This window comes from Oryctolagus cuniculus, chromosome 1, assembly GCF_964237555.1.
Source record: "Oryctolagus cuniculus chromosome 1, mOryCun1.1, whole genome shotgun sequence".
Taxonomy (NCBI): domain Eukaryota; kingdom Metazoa; phylum Chordata; class Mammalia; order Lagomorpha; family Leporidae; genus Oryctolagus; species Oryctolagus cuniculus.
The window spans coordinates 161,941,847-161,960,061 of NC_091432.1; the positions used below are offsets into that span (position 1 = coordinate 161,941,847).

General features: G+C 44.2%; 1 protein-coding gene across 1 annotated transcript in view; it reads right to left on the reverse strand.

The window, feature by feature from the left end:
* The window catches only part of PGM5 (phosphoglucomutase 5), a 224,886-nt gene that overhangs the window by 29,070 nt on the left and 177,601 nt on the right, over positions 1-18,215 (reverse strand). The window contains exon 10 of the mRNA XM_002708190.5: positions 8,464-8,598. Within this exon, the coding sequence (XP_002708236.1) occupies positions 8,464-8,598 (135 nt within the window). The remainder of the gene's footprint in view (positions 1-8,463; positions 8,599-18,215) is intronic.

Here is an 18,215-nt window from a genome sequence, read left to right on the forward strand (position 1 = left end):
GTGCAGGTTACCTTTTCAAATAATGGCACAATATTTGACATACTTATTTAGTGGAATTGCAAAATATGCTCACACTGTGTGCACATATGTACACATGCATATACACATACTACATAAAATTTTTATCTTGTTATTAAAAATGAATGACAAACACCCATTTATATGTCTCTTTGGTTCATATTTCTGATTCTAATTCTTTCATATATTATTTCCATTTCTGATTTTATTCTCTAAGTCTTTGACCACTCATTCAGATGCCTTAACTATAAAAAGCATTAATAGTGCTTAGCACATTATTCTTTTTATTTTAAAAAATGATTTATTTATTTGAAAGAGCAATGGGAAAGGGAGAGGGAGAGGAACTCCATCCCAGTCTCCCACATGGTGGCAGGGGCCCAAGTTCTTGGGCCATCTTCCACTGCTTTCCCACGCCACTAGCAGGAAGCTGGATAGGAAGCGGTACTCTGATACGGGATGTTGGCAATGTTACAAATGACAGCTTAACTTGCTATGCCACAGAGTTAGCCCCCACACATTATGCTTTTAATAAAATCTATTCATTGATAATTCAGAATAAGGAAGAGAAAACTGGTCATTTTATAAATGTGGATCTTGTGGGTCTTGAAACAGCTTCAGGTTGGGGACTGACTGCCAGAGAAACAACTAGGTCATTAGACAGGCAGAACTTCCAGCCCAGCCCCTGACTTCCAGGAAGGGGAGAAGAGCTGGAGATCAAGTGCAAGCAATGGTCAATGAATTAACCAATAGTATTTCCATACAGACTTTCATAAAAACCACTCAACAACAGAGTTTGGAGAGTTCCTGGGTTGGTGAACACATTCAAGTGCTTCAGGGAGGCCTGGAAGCCCTGCACTACTCCCCATACCCTGCCCTAGACGTGCTGTTCCTGTGTTGTATCCTTTTTAATAAACCAGTAATAGGAAAGAGCTTTCCTGAGTGCAGTGAATGGTTCTAGTGAATGTTGCACCTAACGAGAGTCATGGGAACGCTCACATTTGTAACTGGCCCCAGAAGAAATGGGTAGCCTGGGTACCCAAATCTGCAGCTGGCATCTGAAGCAAGGGCAGTCCCACAGAACTTAGCCCTTCACCTGTGGGTCTGGCCTAACTCCAAATGGTCTCAGAAATGAAGTGAACTGATTTTCTGCTGGTATCAGAGAATCAAAGAATTGGTTTGGTTAGTGTATGTGAGAAAACGCTCTCAACAATGATCCTGAACTTAGGCACCAGATGCAGTCTTGGACTGAAGCACAGGTAAGAAGTCCTCTCTCCTGTGGACTGCAAGCATTAGCATGCACAAGGTGACTTCTGTTAGAACAAAGATCTAATTTGAATCTACAGCCCAGAACCAGCAGCTTCATGGGTATGAATCTACTCTATGGCTCAGTTTCCTTGGAAGTTTCCTTTTCCTTGGAAAAGCAGGATCATTTTGCTCTGGGGCCAATGAAATGATGAATGAGCTAATGGATATATATGAAATATCCAGAATGGAGCCTGGCACACTGTGTAGACCTTAAAAATGGCAACTTATTTTATTCAAACTCTCCTTGACTGGAGGAAACCTGATAGTATCATCAGGGTTCACACTGCATACAGAATATTTCAGTTTTCCATGTCATAATTGGTCTGAGATATTTCAAAGTAATTAACACTCACATTCCATTAATTTGGCAAAATTGCATTGGGCATTTTCCATATACCAGGTACCGCTGTGTGCACTGGAATACAATGAAAAAAAATGGACATGGTCCTACCTCCTATTGCTATCATTCAACTACATGGAGACAGACAAATGAGCAAACATGGGAGCCAGCATTGTGGCACAGTGAGTTAAGCTGCCACCTGTGATGCCAGAATCCCATATGAGTGCCAGTTCCAAGTCTTAGCTGCCTCACTTTCGATTCAGCTCCCTGCTACTGTTACTGGGAAAGCAGTGGAAGATGGCCCCGCTGCTTGAATCCCTGCATCTATGTGGGAGGCCGGTATGGAATTCCAGGCTTCCAGCTTCAGCCTGGCTCAAGCCCAGTTTTTACAGCCATTTGTGGAGTAAACCAGCAGATAAAAGTGTTTCTCTCCCTCTCTCCCTCTCTCTCTCCCTCTCTCTCCCATCCCCTCTTCTCTTTCTCCTCTCACTTTCCCTCTCTTGCTATAACTCTGCCTTTCAAATGAATAAATAGATCTTCAAAAAAATAAATATTTGAGTAAGGTGGAAGAAAAGTAAAGCAGAACAAGGGAAAAAGAGGTGCTACATGCGAGGGCTTGCTATGGTTTGGGTCATCTCCCAAAGACCCATGTGTTAGAGGCTTGGTCCCCAAAGGCTTCTGGTAAATGTTAATGGTCAACAGGTTAAGGGTGAAAATCTAATCCAATTATAGGATTGGACTTAGGCTGCTGGTGGGAGTCAGGTGATTCCATCACGGCGGCTTTAGAAGGAAAGCCCACATACGCATACATGAGTGAGTTCCTCTCTGCTTCCTGGCTCACCGTGTGACTCTTCCTCTGCAGACACTCTGCACTCACCAGACAGCAAACACATGGGCTGCCCGATCCTGGACAGTGAACCTCCAAAACCATGAGCCCAAACAAACCTTCCTCTGTCAGTGGCTTCTCTCAGGTAATTAACAGTAATGATGAAAAGCTGAGCAACATAGCTTATTTCATATAACCTAGCCAGGGAAGCCTTCACTGAAAACTGACATGGCAAACCATGCAGATATCGCAAGGAGAAGCATTCCAGAGGGCACAGCCATTTTATTTGCCACAAGGCAAATCATCCTTGGCGCGCTCATAAGATAATGTCTGACGTGGAGACAGAAAGAGGAAGTGAGCTAGGAGATGAGGGCGCCTGAGGACAGGGAAGGGGTTTTTGGCTCTTCAGTGAAAGAAGGAGAATGGATTTCAGCAGAGCAAGGAGGTGGTCTAGAATGTATTGAAAGAATCACTCTGGTTGCTGTGCTGAGAACAGGGTAGCAGTGGGCAACGAGCAGAAGCAGAGAAGAGACAGTTTTTAAAAATCACTGCAATTGTCTGCAAGAGAGAATAGTGGCTTGGCTCTGGGTGGAAATGGGGAGGTGGTGAGCCAGGGTCAGACTCTGGATGTGTTTTGAACGTCACCTTGAGAGGATTTACTGTTGGCTTTGCAGTGGGGGTGTGTTTTTGAGACAGAGAAAGGAGTCAAGAACGCATCTTAAAGTCTTATTGGCGGCCGGCGCCGCGGCTCACTAGGCTAATCCTCCGCCTAGCGGCGCCGGCACACCGGGTTCTAGTCCCGGTCGGGGCGCCAGATTCTGTCCCGGTTGCCCCTCTTCCAGGCCAGCCCTCTGCTGTGGCCCGGGAGTGCAGTGGAGGATGGCCCAGGTGCTTGGGCCCTGCACCCCATGGGAGACCAGGAAAAGCACCTGGCTCCTGGCTCCTGCCATCGGATCAGCGCGGTGCGCCGGCCGCAGCGCGCCGGCCGCGGCGGCCATTGGAGGGTGAACCAACGGCAAAAGGAAGACCTTTCTCTCTGTCTCTCTCTCTCACTGTCCACTCTGCCTGTCAGAAAAAAAAAAAATAAAAAATAAAAAAAAAAGTCTTATTGGCTGAGCGAATTAGAAGAATGGAACTGCCATGTACAGAGACAGAGAAGCAGGATGTTGGGGCTGGGTGTGGGGTGGAACTGAGAGGCAGTTTTGCTTGTGTCAAATCGGTGATGCTTGTAAGACATGCGTATGAAGTCCAACAGGCAACGCAGATCAAACCGAGGAGGACAAGAATCAATACCTGGAAGGGCACTAAACATAGGTGTCATTCATGCTATGGTTTTTAAGAATTCACAGCCCTGATGCTAAGGTCTCACTGGTCTCATCTAACCCTTTGCTATTCCAAAACTGACTCCTTGGTCAGCAGACAAAATGGCCTGGTAGCTTGTTAGAAATGCTGAACTGTCTTGGCTGGCGCCGCAGCTCACTAGGCTAATCCTCCGCCTTGCGGCGCCGGCACACCGGGTTCTAGTCCCGGTCGGGGCGCCGGATTCTGTCCCGGTTGCCCCTCCTCCAGGCCAGCTCTGCTGTGGCCAGGGAGTGCAGTGGAGGATGGCCCAAGTCCTTGGGCCCTGCACTCCATGGGAGACCAGGATAAGTACCTGGCTCATGCCATCGGATCAGCACGGTGCGCCGGCCATTGGAGGGTGAACCAACGGCAAAGGAAAACCTTTCTCTCTGTCTCTCTCTCTCTCACTGTCTAACTCTGCCTGTCAAAAAAAAAAAAAAAAGAAATGCTGAACTGTCTGGCCTTCTTCATAGCTGAGTCAAAAATACACATTTTAACACGCTCCCCAATTAAAATCATTCGAGAAACTCTAAAGCTACAATTCTCACCCAAGAACAATTAAACTGGGATTCCTGGGAGTAGGCCCAGAAATGGGTATTTCTAACAAGTCCCCCTAAGAGGCTCTGATGTGCAGCCCCGCTGAGAACCACTGATTTAACTCTATTTGCTACTGGCACACTCCCTCTTGCCCCTCAGCACACACTGGAAGTTCTTTTGAAGACCATTTCTAAAGACATGCGCAGTTCTGTGACAGAATGAAGGTGTGCACCTAACGAAATCCCATCTCCTCGTTTACTGGGGATAACTTCAACGTAATAGTGCCTGTCTTCATTCTCTGAAGTATCCTGCTTTACATAACTAATAATACAAGTGTACTTCACAAAGTTCAAGGAAAATGGAATTAAAAGATAAGCTTATTTTGAAATCCATGCACTTTTTTTCAAAGTGTGTATTTTCATAAACTTTGATGGTCTCTGAAAATAAAATGGCTCTGTACTATCAATTTCTGAATTGTAAAATCATGAAGAGGACAAGTAGATCAAAGTGACAAATGGACTTTGGTTACAAATGAATCAAATATACAGGGGCTCGTGTTTAGATGTTGTCCTTAATGTCTTCTAGGTAGAGCTTATGAGATATGCAACACTTCTTCAGCTGTATGGAAGGCTCCTCCCTAGGTCTGGGGAGGAATGGGGGTGGTCACACTTCCCACTGAAAGCACTGAAGCCAAAGGCTGGTCAGTCAAGGCAGATTATCTGTCTGTGATTACCTTGCCCTGAACAAAAACTTCGCCTTCCTTTTCCTCTGGATTCTTCTACTGTTGATTAGCTACTCCACCCATGGGCTCCAAGGGACAAAAGAGGAAGGCCAATGAAAAGTTAGCTTAGCAGTCCTGCTGATAAACCAGGCGGGAAAGAAGATGGAAACAATTGTACTATTTCGGGTTACCTGTGAATTTAAACTCTTTTGGCTCATTCCTGCTTCCAAATTATTACCAGCTGGTTTGAAGGTTCACCGAAATCCTACAGATTGCCAGCAAAATTAAAGCAATCTTGTATCTTTAAAATGATGTACTCTTCCAGCAACAGGCCTTCGGACACTTTCCTTCCTGACTGACCAAGGACAAACCCCTTCTTATCCTCTCAAGGCCCTCCCCCGTCCTTCCTCCCCTGCCACCAATTCACAGATAAATATGGATGCAAGTTTAAAAAAAATACTTTTGATGTCGGTAAGAAATAGCACAACTGATGTTGGAAAAGTCAGGGAGATAGATTAAATTCATGAGCGGGAGGCTACACCTACCCCCACCCCCATGTAATCCTCTCCTGTATCAGATGACCCTTCCCTAAGATGCACCTCCCCTTACCTGGGACCTGGGGGCAGTGCTACGTAACCACTCCCCTTTTCAAAGCTAATACAAAGCCTGGGGAAAGGGAGGAGGCTCCCTTTTTCTCTCTCTACCTTGTAGACCCAGGATGAGCAGAACAGGGTATGAAATTCCCTTTTTTATCTTTCCTGGCCCACTCTCCCTAAATGAGGCTCACATGTGCCTGTGTATTCTTCTCACTTTCTAAATAAACCTTATGATGCTGCATGTTGTGTTTGTGCCTGTACTCAGAATTCTTCTCTAAGTAAAAGGCAAGAGCCCGGGATATTAATTTTGGCCCAACCTAGCCCACAACACAATCACTTATACAAAAGGTCCAAAGTGGAAAATCTATATTTAGGAGCAGAGATTCATGTGCATGTAAATTGTAACACAAGTCTTCCTAGGTGCATCACAATGGTAGTCAGGAATACTTCCACAAAACACTCAGTGTAAATGTCTAAAACCTGCTCTCTTCATTTGTGTTTAAAATTTCTGGAAAATAATGATCCATGTCCAGAGTGAAATGGCAAGACACTGATCAGACAGTTAGAGGGAACTCTGTCCTCTTGCAAAATCCCTTGAATGTAGATAGCTATTGGTGGGTGAATCAATAAAAACTACCTGTTGAGTCAGAACTGACTCTCTCTCCATGGGATCTCTGCACATTAGACAGTATGGGTGTCTGCGCGTGTGTGTTGCAGGGTGTGGGAAGGGTGGGATGTTCATTTGTTCCTGGGCTGTACATAAGAACAAACTGAAAAGGTGGAAAGGTTCTATCTGAAGCTGAGAAAGCCACATGCTGGTCTTCACCTGCCAGGCCCTGCATCAGTAATAACACCAGCAGCTTGAACACTATCTTTGAGCTATCTTTGATCACTGCTAACAGCTAACCAAAGGCTTCTCCTTCTGGAGCTCACCAAAGGCAGAGGCGGGTGGTCGTGGAGAGCAACGCTCTACGGAGCCCCCGCATGCTCCCAGGTAAAGGCCTCAGCAGATCTGAGCAGTAAGCACGACAGGTAGGCCTGCCGAGAGGATCTTCTCTTTCCGTAGGGGTTCAGATTTCTTTTAAAATCTTAGTGTGTTATGCCGCGACCTGAATGTGTTACACAGTAGGGTTTAAATTGGTGAGTCAATGATGTACAGTATTTCAATAAGGAGTTCTATTGTAATACAGAAGTTTTAGCTCAGTCATGTGCTGTGACGCTCACTTAGAAGGGTCAGAGCAAACTCTTGCTTACCATTGACAAAGGAGAGAGTATCAGCTATTAGTGATTGAGACAGCAGTATCAATGAGAGACCCCAACCATTCAAACTGGCAAACTCTTTAAACCAACAAGTGTTGCTCATGCTTTCTGTACCCACACAACCTTATAAAAGCAGTCCTATGGGGGATTCTGGCTTCGAAGGAAGCTTTGCAAAAAAAGGAGCACTTTGCCTATGTGGACCACCTCAGAGAGAGGCCCAAACATGTACAGGGTCGCTTCCACACACACATGTCTAATGACCTGGACAGCGTCCAGGGTGGAAGGTAAATAAAAATAAGCAAATATCACAACCACTCACCCTGTGCAAATAGGGAAAAGAATGTGAAGAAAAAACAGCCTGGAGTCAGAGTGAGTCAGAGCTGGGGAAGCCAGGAACATCATTCCTCACTCCGGACGCAGCTCTGGACTTAACTTTACTTACCCTTCCCAACAGGAGACGTTCAGGAGTTTTATTCAGAAAGAGGGTAAGCCTCCAATTCTTGCACGGCTTGGTACTATTCTGGGTGAAATGTACTCACTAATGAATGCTTTTGGCAGAGCACAGCCCATCCCCTGCATGGAAAGCCTGTGCTCCTGAGAAGGGGCCAGGGCTGGATGCTGGCCTCCTGCTTCGCCCACTCGTGCTGCTGGTGACCCTGAGAATGGCCCTCAGGCCTCTACTTCCATATCAAGGATTGTACCTGAACTAGATCTTGTTACAGAGTCAGGTGTAAGAATTTTTGGTGCAATGTTTACCAAACTCTGAGATGCTCCAAAAAAGATACTATGAGAAAAAAAATCCACTAAACTACTGCCAAAGAAAGAAAACCTTTTGTGGTATCTTAAACTGTCCAGGGCAAATTAGAGCTGGAAATCCTAAAATGAAAAGCTACGTTTCTATTTCTCTACTTTTCCACAGAAGTAGTGCTATGAATGTTTCAGTTCAAGGAACCATCCATGAGGACCCCAGAGAACAAGTCCATACTGAGTGAAGACCCGGGAGCTGGCAGCGGCCAGCATTAGAGGGGCTGTCTCTGGCACTAGTTAACATTGGGTGGGTGAAGAGGCTGCTGTGGCAACCTTGAGAGGAAGCCCAGAGTTACATCCATTTTGGTACCTCAAAGTCATGCTCCAACCTAGGATTTTCCAATCTCCTGGTCATTCATAATTTATACGCAAGTAGTCAACGCTCTGAAGAGTATGAGTCTAACTTAAACTTTCCTTAACTTGTCTATATAAGATGTCTTGTCTTAGTATCACCTCAAGTGAACTGCAAAGTCATTTTGTTAGGGAAGTGCTGGTGAGAACTCAGATGTGAGACAGTAGTTTTTCTGTTTCAAACACTGTAATGAATGAGTGAAACTTACTTAGAGTCACGCTAAGCTTGCCTTTCAGCTGAAGCAATCAATACACCTCCTCAGAAAGTAAAATCACTCCCACTAACGGCCCACGGGAGCTCTGTAAATTTGCCAGCAGCAATGAAACACACAGTGTTGACAGCACAGCTCTGCTTTTGTACCTGTGGCTCCTGGTCATGACCGCTGGGATCCCTCTCGTAACTCTCTGCGTACAGTCTGATGGTGGCCCGCACACCACTGGAGGAACTGAGCCGAAAGACGAGCCGTGATGCGTCCGAGAAAATGATCCTCAGGCCCTGAGACCAAGAACACCAGGATGGGTCAGTGAACATCTAAGTGCACAGGTAATAATAATTAACACCTGCTAAAAAAAAAATTAACACCTGCTAAAAAAAAAAGTGCTCTAAAACCACTCAGGGTGATGGCAACTTAAAATTGGCTCTGGACACTCACTGAGGTAGGACAGTATGGTCAACCTAAAAGCTATTTCAGATGATCCATTTGTCTCTGCATTCTTTTTTTTCACTATTGCTTTGTGGTTAATGTTAGGGGAGGATTCGGAGCAAAACTATGAACAGATGCTTGAGTTCCTGTGGTCTGGTGAACTGGGAATCAGAAAGGAGTGTAGGTAACAAGGACAGGATGATGTTTAATAAATGTTCCTGGAGCCAAAGTTTGCGTCTTATAAATCTAATCAATGCAATGGGAGCAGACAATTTATCTATGACAGTAAGACAAATGACGCCCACCTGGCTTGTAATATTTGCTTTAAATTTGTCTTTGTTTCTTTCTTCATTCCCACATCCTCGGGTACCAACAGCTCCCTACCTCAAAGTGCTCAGGGTGGGGCCTCTGCTGGGTTCTGAGGTTGCTAGGTACATCTTCATCCCCTTGGCCCTCTCCTCCTGGCTGGGAAGTTCCGGCCACCAGGGTGGAGTGGAGGCAGAGCTATGGCTGCACAGACCAGTCCTGCCCACAATTAACTCTATACTGGCAAAGAACACTCCACTCTTTCTTTTCATTAGTGGCAGGGATATTTTAAAATTATGACCATAAGATAATATTGTGACTTCTGCTGAAGGAAACTTGTTCTTTGAAGACAAGTGATAGAGTACTTGCTGTCAGTAAGCATGTTGGCAGAGACTAGGAAAAATGTCTAATGATTTAGTACTGCTGAAAAAGCAGATGCCTCAGGGGACACTGGCATCAGACATCTTCCCTACACAATTCATCCTTGAAACTTCTCTGGCCTCACATAGTGCATGTGAAGAATAAGCCCTTATTAAAAACCTGGTATACTTGGTACATGCATTTGTTTGCCAGTTCCTTGCCCCATCCCCACCTGGTGGCACCTGTTGAGGGGTACTATCTTTCCATCTGAATGGTTTTCTGCTTTTCAAATTTTTACATATTTTTTCCAGTCTGCATATAAGATAAGCTTTATTTTAGAATGTATCAAGGAAAAATGAAAGGGTACCATTTCTCTTCCCAACAACCAGTAATTCTATAGGTTTCACAAATAGAATGATATTATCTAGGATATACCCACTGGACAAACATCTTCGAGTGTTTAGGTACTCAGGGGTTAGCTACTGGATTCATTAAGATGAACATGTGAATAAAGACTCAGAATTTGCCCTCCTAAGCCTAGAATAGCTTATTACAATGAAGAGAAGCCATTTTCTTAACCATTCAATGGTGCTGGACAGATGACTAGTTAGGAAATTACAAATGGCACAGATGAACCTATCACCTGCTATCCAGAAAGCACTCTAAACCAAATTATGTTCACACCTGTAATAGTCCCTAAAGTTCCACAGGTGTGATCACAGCTATGTTTTTATAAACTCTGTCAAAGCTGTTATGTTTAAGCTTACATTCTGGTTGTTGCTATACATGGGCAAGTGAGTATGTAATTATTTGCTCAGGAGTATGGCTTATCTATAAATTGGTTAGAGTGAAATCTTTTTTTTTTTTTTAAAAAAAGATTTATTTATTTACTTGCAAGTCAGAGTTATAGAGAGAGAGGATAGGCGGGGTGGGTGTCTTCTATCCGATGGTTCACCCCCTCAATTGGCTGCAATGGCTGGAGCTGCGCCAATCTGAAGCCAGGAGCCAGGAGCTTCCTCTAGGTCTCCCAAGCAGGTACAGGGGCCCAAGGCTTTGGGCCATCTTCCACTGCTTTCCCAGGCCATAGCAGAGGGCTGGATCAGAAGTGGAGCAGCGGGGTCTCAAACTAGCACCCATATGGGATGCCGGTGCTTCAGGTCAGGGAGTTAACCCACTGTGCCACAGTGCCGGCCCCTGAGTGAAATCTTATAGCTGAGGCCTAACCCACCTGTTGATTCAGATTCCAAACTACTTGAAACCACCTCTTCTGATAACATCCTAAATCAACTCTTTATTAAAACATTTTTAAAATTTATTTGAAAGTCAGAGAGAGACAAAGAGAGATCTTGTATCTGGTGGTTCACTCCTCAAATGCCTATAACAGCCAGGGCTGGGCCAGGCCAAAGCCAGGAGCCAGGAACTGTATCCAGGTCCCCACATTGTTGGCAGGCACCCAACTACTTGAGCTATCACAGCTACTTCCCAGGATGCACGTTAGCAGGAAGCTGGAATTGGGTATGGAGCCCTGCAGGATCAAGCGGCATCTCAAATGCTGCACCAAAAGTCCACTCCAGCTCACCTCTTTAAAGCAGCTCCCACTACACAGCTCCGGACAGGCTTCCTGCCTGTCTGGAGGTACTTAAGAATTCAGGTCACAGTAAGTCATCAACACACAATATGTGCTCCTAACTAAGCTTTTCACAACAAAATCATGTTATTTTTTTCCTGATATTAGCTGTAGTATCTTTGTACTACATGTTATACTCACAGAATACTGTTTAGAACCTGTATCTGACAGCCTGGAATTGATCTTTTTGCAAGAAAAAAATGGTAAAGAAATACACAGTCCACGGAAGCCTACTGGAAACAGCCCACAACATTCCTCTCTCCTAGGAAACCAACCATGAGCTCTCAACTGAGAACCATGTTGCCTGGCAGGATTGTTTCCAGTGAGGAACACCACAATTCTCTCTCTCCACATGGAACACAGGGAGTTTTAGACCCAGCCCGCTTCTGTGCTCCAAAGATTCCAGCCCCATGTCTGCTGAGTGCTGCTCTGATGTGCAAACTGTTGTACTGGGTTGCCTTGAGATCTGAGTTCCTGAATGAACTTAATGAATTTGCAGCCCTAATATGAGCTGTGTTCTTTCCAGCATTTATCATCACTATCATCAATTTCAACTTGAGGTCAAAGTTACCACTGACCAAGATTTGCCCAGTTTCTGATTGTTCCCCAATTTCCACAAAAGAATATTGACAGTATAGTTTGCTTTTATTTTGTAGGCAATACCAGGGGTTGGCAATTTCCAGGAAGTAGGTGAAACTGACATGTTACCTGTTCTCATAAATCACGTTTCAGTGGGACACAGCCACGCCCACTCACATTTGTATTACCTGTGGCTGCTTCTGCTCTACAGTGTCAGGAATAGTTGTGACTGAGACTGTGTAGCCCATCAGACCTAAAATATTTTGTATCTAGTCCTTTATAGAAAATGCTCACTGAGCCCTTGCTGTGAACCATTGTGTTATCCACAGCACAGAACATTTACTCTTCAGTCCTGTATCAGAAAACAGAAAATACAACCATATGCCCAATGAAAATCCCAGTAGACGCAAATTATGTTTATGAAGTCTATTGTAGCAGTATCCAGGTTCTTCATTTCCCGGGTGTTCCTGCTTCTAGCCATAGATTCATTTGGACTTTGGCCCAATTCAATGTATTTCTGACAATTTAAGTCCTGACAGAAATGGTTTTATTAAGTTGCATTTTCATTTTTTATTTTACCTTTTATTTCATCATGCTATAAGGCACTTTCTTACAAAATCATTTTGGTAGTCAGTACAGAAACATTGTTAGAGACTGTATGAAGCACCACAGGAGACTCTTCTGAACAGCCAAGCGTGAGAAGCCTTTCCCTCCCTGAGGAGCTAGTATCCTTTTCCTTTCTGACAATAAGACCTTTGTAACAAACCACATTTCCTTTTTCAATATGGCTGCCAGGATGCTTAATGCCAAGTTTAAGGTTCAACCCAAGTGAAGCCTTATGACTTGCCTAACTATGAACCTCTTCCATTCACAACCCTACTGTTATTTATATATTCCCTATCCTTAGTTTCTGTTTCTTATTTATATTCTAACTTCATTATGTGCTACAAATTCTCTTACAGAAACAAGGCCCAGTACAAATAAAACTAGTTCCTGAGACAGCCTTAACCCTACAAGGCCAGAACTGCCCAGTTTTATCTTTGGGTCCTTCCTTAACTGACAAGCTCTGAGAGCGTAGAGCCTTATGCATTTTGTTCACCACCATCTCCTCCACAGGACAATGCCTGGCACACAGCAGATCCTTCATAAACACTGGGGGAAGGAATGTCATTGCAGATTCAATGTGTGCAGTAGAGTGATGAGGTCTCCACTGAGGCAGTCTCACAAGGCCTCCCTCCCTCTGCCAGGCCAAATGAAACACATGCACATTCCTCATGATGGGTGGGGCTGATGTGTCCTTGATGGGAAGCTGTGGAAGATAACAGTCAGTAACTCTGACTTTCAAATAAATAAATAAATCTTTAACATTCTACAGGGTCACTTGAGCACTGAGCTTTAAAAAGCTTCCCAGGTGATCCCACGGTACAAATGCAAGAACCACTGCAGTAGCCTCTTTTCTCTGGTTTATCTGACTTATCTATCCAAGTGACTGGACTATGGTACGTGCCAGGTATGAGAAGGGTCTCTAGGATCTGTGGTTTCATGTTCACACCCCTATCAGATGGCGGTCACAGGAGGCCACAACACAGCAGGACTCATAAAACAACACCTTGCTATGCAGTCAGTCCTCAAAGTTTCCTCCTGCTGCTATGTCAGTAGCAGAACCATTACAAGTACCCCCTCCTGAGGCCTCTGCTGCTATTTTTAGTACAATATTTTAAGGAATTCCCAGTGCTTCCCTGAAGTAATCCTTGGTCTCTCCACAGCCACAGTAACTACCATAGCTGGACTGTCCAGGATGGCAGAACAGCCACGAGTTTATAAAGGGAGTAAAGACACCCTCCTGTGTCAGAAGACAGTATCAATTGTGGAGGAACGACAGGGCATCTTCAGGTACATCTTGAATTTTCTTTCCTTTGAAGTGCCCATGGCATGTGCCTCAAAGGTGAGAGTGAGGTATTGCTCACCATAGCTTTGAACCAATGAAGTCCAATTATTTAAGGGTTTCATGTCCCTTGCTTCACATGCAACTATCTCCAAATACCCTTCAATCTTCTTCCAATTATCTATCACTGCATTTCTTTGTCTCCCCAGATCTGCCCTGGCTTTCATTTAATATCCCTGAAGAGTCATTTTGGAAACGATACTGTAAAAACAACTCAATAAGTCCAGGCTAGAATGCTGGCTTGGCCATAACTGCCTGGTGGTCTCGAGTAAGTCACTTAAGCTCCTTAAGCCTTAGTTTCCTAGAAAGCAGATAAAACATATGACAGCCTAGCTCATTGGGTTGCTGCGAGCATCAGATTAGAACATGAAAGTGAAAAGTGCTTGGAGAATTTATCATTATATAAATATTATTATTCTTAGGCTCAACTCTATGAAAATGGTGCTCTGCCCTAAGTTTCCAAATTGCAAATGATTACTAAATGAAGCCTTCCAGATTTTACAAATGATTACTTAATAAAGTCTTAATTCTGACAGTTTGTGATGCAATGATGCATACTTATTTTTTTTTTTTTTTTTTTTTTTTTTTTACAGGCAGAGTGGACAGTGAGAGAGAGAGACAGAGAGAAAGGTCTTCCTTTGCCGTTGGTTCACCCTCCAATGGCCGCCGCTGCAGCCGGCGCACCGCGCTGATCCTGGCAGGAGCCAGGAGACAAGTGCTTTTCCTGGTCTCCCATGGGGTGCAGGGCCCAAGCACCTGGGCCATCCTCCACTGCACTCCCTGGCCATAGCAGAGAGCTGGCCTGGAAGAGGGGCAACCGGGACAGAATCCGGCGCCCCAACCGGGACTAGAACCCGGTGTGCCGGCGCCGCAAGGTGGAGGATTAGCCTATTGAGCCACGGCGCCGGCCGTGCATACTTATTTTTAAATTAATCAAAATTGATTGATTTTAAGGACTTTCGCCATGCCCTCTGAATCACTGCTTCACTCGTGGACCACTCGCCATTTACCTTCTTTGCACCTCTTACTGAGTTGACTTCCCTGGCAATAAAATACTCCTTCATAACTGGTCAGTTCAGACCCTTCGTGTCCTAAAAGGAGGACCTTAGAGTCACCAAGGTCATTTCTTCCCTTTACTGAAAAGCAAGAGAAAGTTAAAAAAACTTGCTCCGTGTGACACCCTTTAGTACGATGGAGGAACTAGGACGCGAGTCTACATCTTGCGCCTCCAGACTTGTAATCTGAAGCTGAACCACATGAAACTGCTGATGGCCCACAATGCTCCTCATGTGAGATGTCTGAACAATGTCTCATATGTTTTGTATGGTTCTGAAAGCTGGCTCAGGGCTTTATGTAGGGGAGGTAGCAGATAAATGTTTGATAAATGAATGTTGGGAATTTTGTTTTTTAAGTATTTGTGTAAATCAATGCAGGGAAATCTCCAAGTTGCTAAAGACACGAAGAGCTGCCAGATGTTAGTTTGGAGACTATAGGACATGTTGCAGCCAGGCGGGGAAGGAGGAGCTGTACATTACCCACACTTATTTGGCAGTATCCAATCTAGTCAAATACCGACTGAAGATGAGTTCCAGGAGAAAACAGCACATGGCCCTGAAATCTGGTACAACATTGCACATACAGTCAGTTGGCCACACCAAGCATGTGAACCTGGACACGGACAGCCTTGGAAAAGACAGACTCTGTGAGCCTCGCTTGGATATTATCCCCATAGAAAATCCCAACAATTTATCTGGAAAGCTTCAAGGTGAAAATATTGCTATGTAGCATCTGAACCATATTTTGTTGAGACTATGCAGCCTATAAAGCAGGACTTTGAACAGACATCTCTCTCCACACACAAAAAATATTATCTAGAATTACTCATTTTTCTTTAAGTCACGCAGTTAGCCACAGCACAGTTCAAAAGCTGTTGAGGAAAGCAGTTCATTTGGTGCCTTTTTGTGATTTACAAAAAAGATGCCCTCTCCAGGTGGACATATTATAGAAGCATCTTTCTTCGTGGCTGCCTGGGGCTTTCTCTCCTTCCTCATTAGGCTGGTATTTTTGTGCAGTGTGCTGACTGCACAGCTATACACAGCTGCCCTACTCTTGGAAGTCATTCCCATCCAGCTTTTTAACAACTAACCAGCCCTCTTAGAGACGAACAGTTACACAGAACTAGCTAGGGAAGTAAGTCAAGTAGACCCCTTAGTGCTCTTTTAAGGCAACCATCTGGTAAAACCCACCTCTGACGATGGGCAGGCTGCTTGGAGAGTGAAAATTTGATAGCTACACCTCACACAAATGACAACTATCAAATCTGGAACAACAGTACTAGGTCATACATGCTCTATTTCCTCTTTGGCCGAAGGACGGCTGATTTCTGTCCATGTAACACCTGCCCCAGTTCTGGCACAGTCTGGAATCAGATACACTTTACCCAGGCAACAGTACAGCTTCCTCCCTTAGCTTCTGGTGAGAATTTGCAGCTTTTTCTTTTTCTATGTGCTTCCTGGTGAGGGTCACCCTCCTGAGCACACAGACATTAGTATCTTATTAGGAATAACTGGTACCATTCTAGAATGCTTAGTTTTCTTCCTGTGCATCTTAGTATTATTCTATTATTGACATTATAGTCCTAAAGCAAGGAACTTATGCCAGGAGAAGATGATTCATTGTAACAAAACCCCAATTAATGAGAAGCAGGGGAACAGAACTTTCCAAATAACCAGAAACAGTGTCTGCCTCACTCCATTTTCAAATCAGGGGAAAGGTCATTAGTAAGCACCGAAGGGGCAGGCCGTGAAGGCACCACTCGCAACGCTGGCAGCATCTCACACTGGAGCACCAGTTCAAGTCCTGGCTTCAACACTTTCAATCCAACCTCCTGCTACTGAGCCTGGAAAGCAGTAGGTACTGGTGTTCTTGCCACTTGTGTGGGAGACCAACATGGAGTTCTTGGCTACTAGCTTCAACCCAGTCCACACTTGGCTGTTGTGGCCATCTGGGGTGTGAACCAGTGTATGGAAGATCTCTCTCCATCTCTCCCTTTCCATATGTAGCTCTGCTTTTAAATAAATAAGTAAATCTTAAAAAGAGGATGGAAGTTATCTTATACAAAAAAAGCACTGGAGATGTGTTCAGCCCTGGGAGGAAAAACAGCAAAAATCACTGGAAAAATGGCTACTAGACAAAAAAATTAAATATAGTTTTCAAGATATCCTATCAACAGGCATACACAATGTTTTATATTGCCCAACTGTCTTCATTTACCACAACTACAGTGTTGTAGAATGGTCACTGAAGCTGAGAATCATAGTCACAGGCACACCTCACTGAGACTGCCTACAGGAAATTTCCCCAGCTCTTATTTGGAAAGCTCAACAAAATATGACCACATTTGATGAGCAGACCAATTTTAATAAGATGGTTTCAACCAGGGTCAACTCCTGCTTATTCTTTGAAAGAAAAACAGAGAGAGCAAGAGTGAGAATGAGAGAGAAAGAGAATGGTATCTTCCATCCACTGGTTCACTCTACAAATGCCCACAAAAGCTAGAATTGGGCTAGGCTAAAACCAGGTCACGGGGACTCAATCAAGTTCTCCCACATGGGTGGTGGGCACTCAAGTACGTGGGCCATCATCTATTGCCCCCCAGGGTGCACATTCACAGGTAGCCAGATTAAGACTAGAGCAGAAGACTCAAACAGTTATTCTAATGTGCATCTTAACCACTGCACCAAACACCTACCCACCCTACATTTCTGTTCATCAATGCAGAAGGATTGTGTGTAGGTACTTTCAGATTTAATTAAATTCTGTAGGTGGGTTAATAAGCAGGACTGAAATGATTTTGAAAGTTCTAGTTTCAGGATACAAACAACATTCGAGCAAGTAGCATATTACAGGGACAATGAGAAACTCTTACTCCTATAGTCCCTCACATTGATCAGGATGTGGTCTAAGTTAAGATGGAATAGAAGGTTGACCAGTTAGCTCTGGAGGAGAGATGGGTGGTAGTGTGCAGGAAGAGAGAAAAGGGGAGAAAGGGGTAAGAGGAAGAAAGAAGAGGGGGAAGGGGGAAGAGAGAGAGAGAGACAGAGACAGAGAGAAAAACAGTCAAGACAGAAGCTCCAAATTCTTCAGCTGACAGCACTCATTTGTCTTTATATGATTCTGTAGATGACACTACCCCATGAGCTTCTTTGTGTCTATTGGCCAGGGGTTGGTAGCACCAGTTACATATTAAAGCACCACATAATGAAACTGAAATGTGATTTAACATTGCCAATTTGCCTTCTTTACTATTTCTAAATGCTGAAGTTGAAGAGTGCAGACACTTTCCTGCATATTAAAATAATAGCTCTAAGAGCAAACTGACTTAACAGTCAGTCTTCAAAGTGTGCTTTTTCTCTGAACTAATTTCAAGTAGTCGTTTTTCCAGGTTGAGGACAACATCAGAATGTTTCCACTCAGCCTGCATAACTTGAAGAGGTATTAATAAGCTCAGAGTTAGCCTGACATAATCAAATTGGATTTGGTTTTCCACATCAGCTAACTGGTATGCATTTATTTACATCAGATCTTTTAATATCAGCTGAACTGTTACTTAAAAATGACTTCAGCACTGGTAGAATTTTATGATTTTCAAG